General features: G+C 54.0%; 1 protein-coding gene across 1 annotated transcript in view; it reads right to left on the bottom strand.

Moving 5' to 3' along the window:
- Nucleotides 1-7,250, bottom strand: part of TAL1 (TAL bHLH transcription factor 1, erythroid differentiation factor) — an 18,306-nt gene that overhangs the window by 9,820 nt on the left and 1,236 nt on the right. The window contains 2 exon segments of the mRNA XM_027766393.1: nt 9-87; nt 5,452-5,603. Of these exon segments, the coding sequence (XP_027622194.1) occupies nt 9-86 (78 nt within the window). The 5' untranslated portion in view covers nt 87; nt 5,452-5,603.

Genomic DNA, 7,250 nt, shown 5'->3' with positions numbered 1-7,250 from the left:
GGGGGGGCCATGCGGGCCTCGGCCGCGTCCCGTCCCTCTACCGGGGGGTCACTGCGTGCCGCCTCGCTCGGCGGCCGCTCCGTCATCCTGCAGACAGACAGACAAGCGGTCGCCCGCTCTGATAACCGCCCCCGGCCCACTGGCCTGGGCTGGGGAAGGGGTGAAGGCCAGGCAGGAACTCACGCATTAGGCGCGAGCAGAGGCGGACAAATTTAGGGCCACGTGGACACGCACCCGCCTTCAGGCGGGGCTAGAGGGGAGGGAAGGGGTCTCTGGATTGGGAGAGGAGTTGTGTGTTCGGTCTGTCTACGATAAGCAAAATCCACCTGTGCACTGCTGCAAACCCCAGCGCCCCTTTCACTCCTTCCCAGACCCGACTTGAGAAAGAAGAGGACCTGGCTCCTCCCTGCACACTACCTGGTTTTCCTGAGCTGAGATGGCCATTCAAAGGGTGTCCCTGAGACCAGTGGGGTCTGGGCTCCGGTTCAGGAGCAGTGCTGGGTATTGGGAAGGCACCTGAACCCCTCCAGCCACCCCCACCCGTCTCCAGTCTAGGTGCGTTCTCTGGGAGACTGGAGGAATACTTCCCTATACATTTAAAAGCACTATGCAAATGTTCAGGTGACCGTTATTATAGACAAGGAGAGTGGGCCAGCGAGGGGACTGCCTGGCCCAGTCACCCACAGCCTACCTGCACAGAGCGACCAGAACTTCCCTCTCACTTAGACTGCCTTACTCTCTCATGTCTATTTTATAGGAGCCAGAGGGAGCTTCCCTCTCTCCCACAACCAGGCTCCAAGAAGACCCCAGCCACTCCACTTCAGGCATCTAGGGGAGAGGGGGGCGGGCTTTCTCTGTCATCTGGCTTCATCTGCATGGAGCCAGGCCCCAGCAAGAACCAAAACAGAAAAATCATGAGACTCAGAGTCCAGAGTTTAGTGATGCTTGTGAGTTGTTTTAATTAAAACAAAAGACCCTGGGACCAGCAGTTAGCATAATGGCTATGTCGCTGAACTCCCATGTAGCCGACCTCGCTTCGAGTCCCGGACAGGTGGCTTAAACTCACGCTGCCGAGCACGTGTGCATGCGTGCCCAAGATCCCAGAGGAGAATGGAGGAGAAGGGATTGCGGTGTGGCCATCCCCCCTGGGGGGTGATTTCTCACTTTCTGTCTCTCTGTCTTTCTGGGGAGCACAGGTGCCCTATAGCAAAAACCTTTTAAAAAAATAAAAAGACTCTAAAATATAGTTAACTCAACAGGCTTTATAAGTTCTGCTCTCAGAATGATATAATTGGGATGTTTTAAAAACAGAAAATAAATACACAAAAAATTCAGCCCCAAGCAGAATCTACCTAGTCATTCATGGAAGCCACTGAGCTCCCATCTTGCCACTGTGGCGTTCTGGACCAGACCTACTCTGGGAAGCGTCCTGCCTCCCACCCTAGAAGGGAGACTGGATTTTCCACAACCGTCTTTGGAGTTCAGCTCAGTTGCCACCAGACACCCCAACTGAGAGAGAATCATGATTAAGACTGCTGGCTGCTCTCCCCAAGTCCTCGTGCACACAAGCTGCAAAGAAAATGGGGTTCACAGTGCTTGACTGGAAGCAAGTATATGGTTATGGCGGAGACAATAGGTTTACAACCACAGAATCTTGACATACACAGTGGCCACTGGTAATGCACCAGAAGTATACCAGACAAGGTGAAATGCACCAGAAAGAAACCAGCTCCTGGAGAAAGGTAGCTCCCTACCTCAGTCTCCGAGCCCGAGCACCGTGCTTCAGCTTTTAACTGAGCAAAAAGCAGTGTGCACTGACTGATCCCATCAGAGTTCAAGATCTGTTACGATACACTTATAATAATTCTGGGGATCCTACAGTAGGGGTGAGTTCCTGACAGGCAGGGGTGTACAGATTCCAGATGAGTTGACCCTAGCCCCAAACTCCCTCTCCATACACCTATACAAGGCCCCATCCCCAGGGTCCCAGTGAGAACCCTAACATTGGCCTCCCATGGTCTGCAGCTGACTTCTCCTCGCCCCTTCTGGGACCTGGGGTGGAGGATGACCAGACAGGCTTTTCTGCAGCCAGGATCGTCCCAGATGGAGGCCTCGCCTGAGGACTCACATACACCTATGGCTTCGAGCAAACTACATCACTTGTCTTGGGTACTGGCAAAAACTGGAGTGATTTCTATTAATTTGCTTTTATTTGGGGAGGGTGGAGGAAGGGAGAGAAGGTTGCAGACTGTCTCACTTGACTAGGCTCTTCTACCATTGCAACTCCTCCCCCTTTGTGTGCCAGAGACCCAGGCTGCAGCCCCCAACACAGAATCCTCATCTCCAGCTGCCAGACCAGCCGGCCAGCCGAATGTTTCCGCGGGTGCATGACCAAGATAGGAGATCCGGGGAGCTCCTTCCTGAGGGCAGGCAACGAACGGGTCTCCAGCAGCTCCAACGCTCCCATCCCCCCATGGAGAATTTCATAGATGAAAACAGTCTCCACCGTTTGGGCTAGAGCCACTGCCTTAGACCGGGTCTCGGTCCCTCCTACCGTACCCAAGCCTCCCCGGCAATGGAGGAGCCCCAAGCCTGCATTAGAACAAAACCTCTAGCAAACAACCCCACTATCCCGGGGCTACGGGAGTGGAGGAGTTCCAGCCCGCCCCCGCCCTAGGCCTTAGGCTCCAGGTCAGGGCCCACCCCTGAGTAGGACTGTTCTAGCCAGAAAGGCTTCGGCCTTCTTCCTGCCAGAGCGCGAAGCACAGCCGGCACCACCCGGATATAGCCGCCCCAAAGTTACCCGCCTTGAGAAACGTCCACAGAACCAGGGCCGAGGGGAGCGGCCTGGAGGCCCAAGTCCAACCAGCTAGCTTTACCCAGGGCGAAAGAAGGAAAGGGCCTTGCAGCAGAGGCAGCTAGCGGCAGTCAGACCTCAGACGCCGGACCCTGGGTCGGTCTTCCCCTGACAAGGAGAGTGGGCCAGCGAGGGGACTGCCTGGCCCAGTCACCCACAGCCTACCTGCACAGAGCGACCAGAACTTCCCTCTCACTTAGACTGCCTTACTCTCTCATGTCTATTTTATAGGAGCCAGAGGGAGCTTCCCTCTCTCCCACAACCAGGCTCCAAGAGGCCCCCAGCCACTCCACTTCAGGCATCTAGGGGAGAGGGGGGCGGGCTTTCTCTGTCATCTGGCTTCATCTGCATGGAGCCAGGCCCCAGCAAGAACCAAAACAGAAAAATCATGAGACTCAGAGTCCAGAGTTTAGTGATGCTTGTGAGTTGTTTTAATTAAAACAAAAGACCCTGGGACCAGCAGTTAGCATAATGGCTATGTCGCTGAACTCCCATGTAGCCGACCTCGCTTCGAGTCCCGGACAGGTGGCTTAAACTCACGCTGCCGAGCACGTGTGCATGCGTGCCCAAGATCCCAGAGGAGAATGGAGGAGAAGGGATTGCGGTGTGGCCATCCCCCCTGGGGGGTGATTTCTCACTTTCTGTCTCTCTGTCTTTCTGGGGAGCACAGGTGCCCTATAGCAAAAACCTTTTAAAAAAATAAAAAGACTCTAAAATATAGTTAACTCAACAGGCTTTATAAGTTCTGCTCTCAGAATGATATAATTGGGATGTTTTAAAAACAGAAAATAAATACACAAAAAATTCAGCCCCAAGCAGAATCTACCTAGTCATTCATGGAAGCCACTGAGCTCCCATCTTGCCACTGTGGCGTTCTGGACCAGACCTACTCTGGGAAGCGTCCTGCCTCCCACCCTAGAAGGGAGACTGGATTTTCCACAACCGTCTTTGGAGTTCAGCTCAGTTGCCACCAGACACCCCAACTGAGAGAGAATCATGATTAAGACTGCTGGCTGCTCTCCCCAAGTCCTCGTGCACACAAGCTGCAAAGAAAATGGGGTTCACAGTGCTTGACTGGAAGCAAGTATATGGTTATGGCGGAGACAATAGGTTTACAACCACAGAATCTTGACATACACAGTGGCCACTGGTAATGCACCAGAAGTATACCAGACAAGGTGAAATGCACCAGAAAGAAACCAGCTCCTGGAGAAAGGTAGCTCCCTACCTCAGTCTCCGAGCCCGAGCACCGTGCTTCAGCTTTTAACTGAGCAAAAAGCAGTGTGCACTGACTGATCCCATCAGAGTTCAAGATCTGTTACGATACACTTATAATAATTCTGGGGATCCTACAGTAGGGGTGAGTTCCTGACAGGCAGGGGTGTACAGATTCCAGATGAGTTGACCCTAGCCCCAAACTCCCTCTCCATACACCTATACAAGGCCCCATCCCCAGGGTCCCAGTGAGAACCCTAACATTGGCCTCCCATGGTCTGCAGCTGACTTCTCCTCGCCCCTTCTGGGACCTGGGGTGGAGGATGACCAGACAGGCTTTTCTGCAGCCAGGATCGTCCCAGATGGAGGCCTCGCCTGAGGACTCACATACACCTATGGCTTCGAGCAAACTACATCACTTGTCTTGGGTACTGGCAAAAACTGGAGTGATTTCTATTAATTTGCTTTTATTTGGGGAGGGTGGAGGAAGGGAGAGAAGGTTGCAGACTGTCTCACTTGACTAGGCTCTTCTACCATTGCAACTCCTCCCCCTTTGTGTGCCAGAGACCCAGGCTGCAGCCCCCAACACAGAATCCTCATCTCCAGCTGCCAGACCAGCCGGCCAGCCGAATGTTTCCGCGGGTGCATGACCAAGATAGGAGATCCGGGGAGCTCCTTCCTGAGGGCAGGCAACGAACGGGTCTCCAGCAGCTCCAACGCTCCCATCCCCCCATGGAGAATTTCATAGATGAAAACAGTCTCCACCGTTTGGGCTAGAGCCACTGCCTTAGACCGGGTCTCGGTCCCTCCTACCGTACCCAAGCCTCCCCGGCAATGGAGGAGCCCCAAGCCTGCATTAGAACAAAACCTCTAGCAAACAACCCCACTATCCCGGGGCTACGGGAGTGGAGGAGTTCCAGCCCGACCCCGCCCTAGGCCTTAGGCTCCAGGTCAGGGCCCACCCCTGAGTAGGACTGTTCTAGCCAGAAAGGCTTCGGCCTTCTTCCTGCCAGAGCGCGAAGCACAGCCGGCACCACCCGGATATAGCCGCCCCAAAGTTACCCGCCTTGAGAAACGTCCACAGAACCAGGGCCGAGGGGAGCGGCCTGGAGGCCCAAGTCCAACCAGCTAGCTTTACCCAGGGCGGAAGAAGGAAAGGGCCTTGCAGCAGAGGCAGCTAGCGGCAGTCAGACCTCAGACGCCGGACCCTGGGTCGGTCTTCCCCTCCCCCACCCCCAATCTAAGATCCGGCTCTTCTCTGTCACAAGCCTCCCCGACTCCAGGCTGGACTCCGAGACCTCCCTGGACAGTTTCCACCGACACCATCCCTCCCACATCAACGAAAAAAAAAATAATAAAACACAGGAACAAATACTCACCTGGGGCATCTTAGAGAGACAGGCCCCTTCGGATAGAATCTTCACTTCTCCCGGGGGAGGGCGGAGCCGAGGTCTAGGTTGGGGATGGGGGTCTTTGCTCTCCCCTCTGGCTGAGAGGCTAGCAGTTAGGCTGCGGTGTGGTCCTGGGCGGTCTGCCGCGCCCAACGCGCGAGTTTCCAGGAAAGATGGGGGTGGAGAGAAAGAGGAGGGCGAGAGGGAGGGAGAGAGAGAAATGGGGGTCAATGGCTGGGAATTACCTCACGTCCTCTGCCAACCAGCTGGGGGAGCCGAAAACAGCTATCCGCCCCCAACCTGCAGGTGTTTGGAGCCTACCCCCCCCCCCCCCCGTTAAAAAAAAAATACGTACACCTGACCAATCAGGAATAACTCTTTAGTCCAACAACAACAACCCCTCCCGGCAGCCTGCCCAGAACATTTTCGAACCCTCCAACTGGGATCAGTCTGGTTCGGTGTAGCGAGTTTGTTTCGTAAGCACGGACACGTCTACACGGTTGGCTCAGCAACCCCAGCTAGGCCCGGGCCCCGGCTACAGCGCAAAGGAGTAGTCCTGGGCCTGACGTGGATGGGTGGGGGGGATGTGTCGGGGAAGACGAATAATCTACTGACCCTCGTGGGTGGGGCAGAACCCCCCCACCGCATTCTCCATGACCCTCACATACCCACCTCCAGCCTAAAGCGAAAGCAGAACACGATTCCAAGGGCAGTACTTTCCTGCAGGAATGGGATGGAATGGGGTGGGGGAGGGGAGGAATATTTGATCTATTCAGGTCCCTGCTTTTCTTCCACTTGATTAAGAAAAGAAAGAGAGAAAGGAAAGAAAGGGAAAGAAACAGGGAAGAGAAAGAAATTTAGAAAGGAGGAAATTTTTCCCACATCTCTCACTATCTCTACAAAACGGTTTTTGATTAGGGAGGGGGGCTAGACAGGCAGAGTAGGGGAGAATTCTAATAATTTGTTGCAGCTATTCATATAATAAAAAAAGCAAAAGGGGAGGAACCCGATTCTGCCTCCAGGGGTGTAAGGGTATTTAGTTGCCCCCTCCCCGGTGGATTTTGTTTTATTCATTTTTGCCTAAATTGTCCAGTTTATGACCACACATGGAAGTCCTGGATTAATTGTGAAGACCTCCTTTTTGACGCAGCTTTGATGGAAATACAGGAATAATTCTTCCCTGAGTTTCAACCCAATGCAGGAGATGTTCTTTCTCCTCTTTTAAATCAAACGAGGAGAGGGAAGGAGAAAAAGGGAGAGTCTGCCGATTCAGGTATGTTAGCTTGGGGTTAAAGCTGCTTTATGGCCCAGTCTCTTGTGTCCGTTCCTCTCTCCATTTTCTCTCCGTCTGCCAAACCCAGCAGTCAGAAAAAAAGCCGAGATAAACCGTGCCGCTTTGTTCTCCCTCGGAAGAAGTAAAAAGGAGCCGCTTCTGCGCCCCTGACGACTATTTTATTTAAAATAGGATGTTAACGATGATCGTTGTGAAGATGATGACATTACCAATCACAGTAACTGGTAAAAAAGGAATCCTTTCTTCCCGATCTAGAACAGCACCGACCCGGTTCCTCCATGGAGCCCAGACTGCGCTGCGGTCACCGGAGCGATGGGTACGAGCCCGCGCAGGAACGTCTCACCCGAGGAGGGGTGGGAAAACATTCCCTGGAGGGGATCCCTAGGGTCCCCACTCAAGGCGCGAGACCAGGAGACTGCGCCGATTGTCTTTGGGAGGCCTCTCCCCCAGACCCCAGGGGCCGCGCCCTCGAAACTGACCAGAAATGGACGAA

Source organism: Tupaia chinensis, unplaced genomic scaffold, assembly GCF_000334495.1.
Source record: "Tupaia chinensis unplaced genomic scaffold, TupChi_1.0 Scaffold142914_1, whole genome shotgun sequence".
NCBI classification, from domain to species: domain Eukaryota; kingdom Metazoa; phylum Chordata; class Mammalia; order Scandentia; family Tupaiidae; genus Tupaia; species Tupaia belangeri.
Note: the sequence above shows the minus strand (reverse complement) of the source record. Positions and strands in the feature narration are given on the sequence as shown.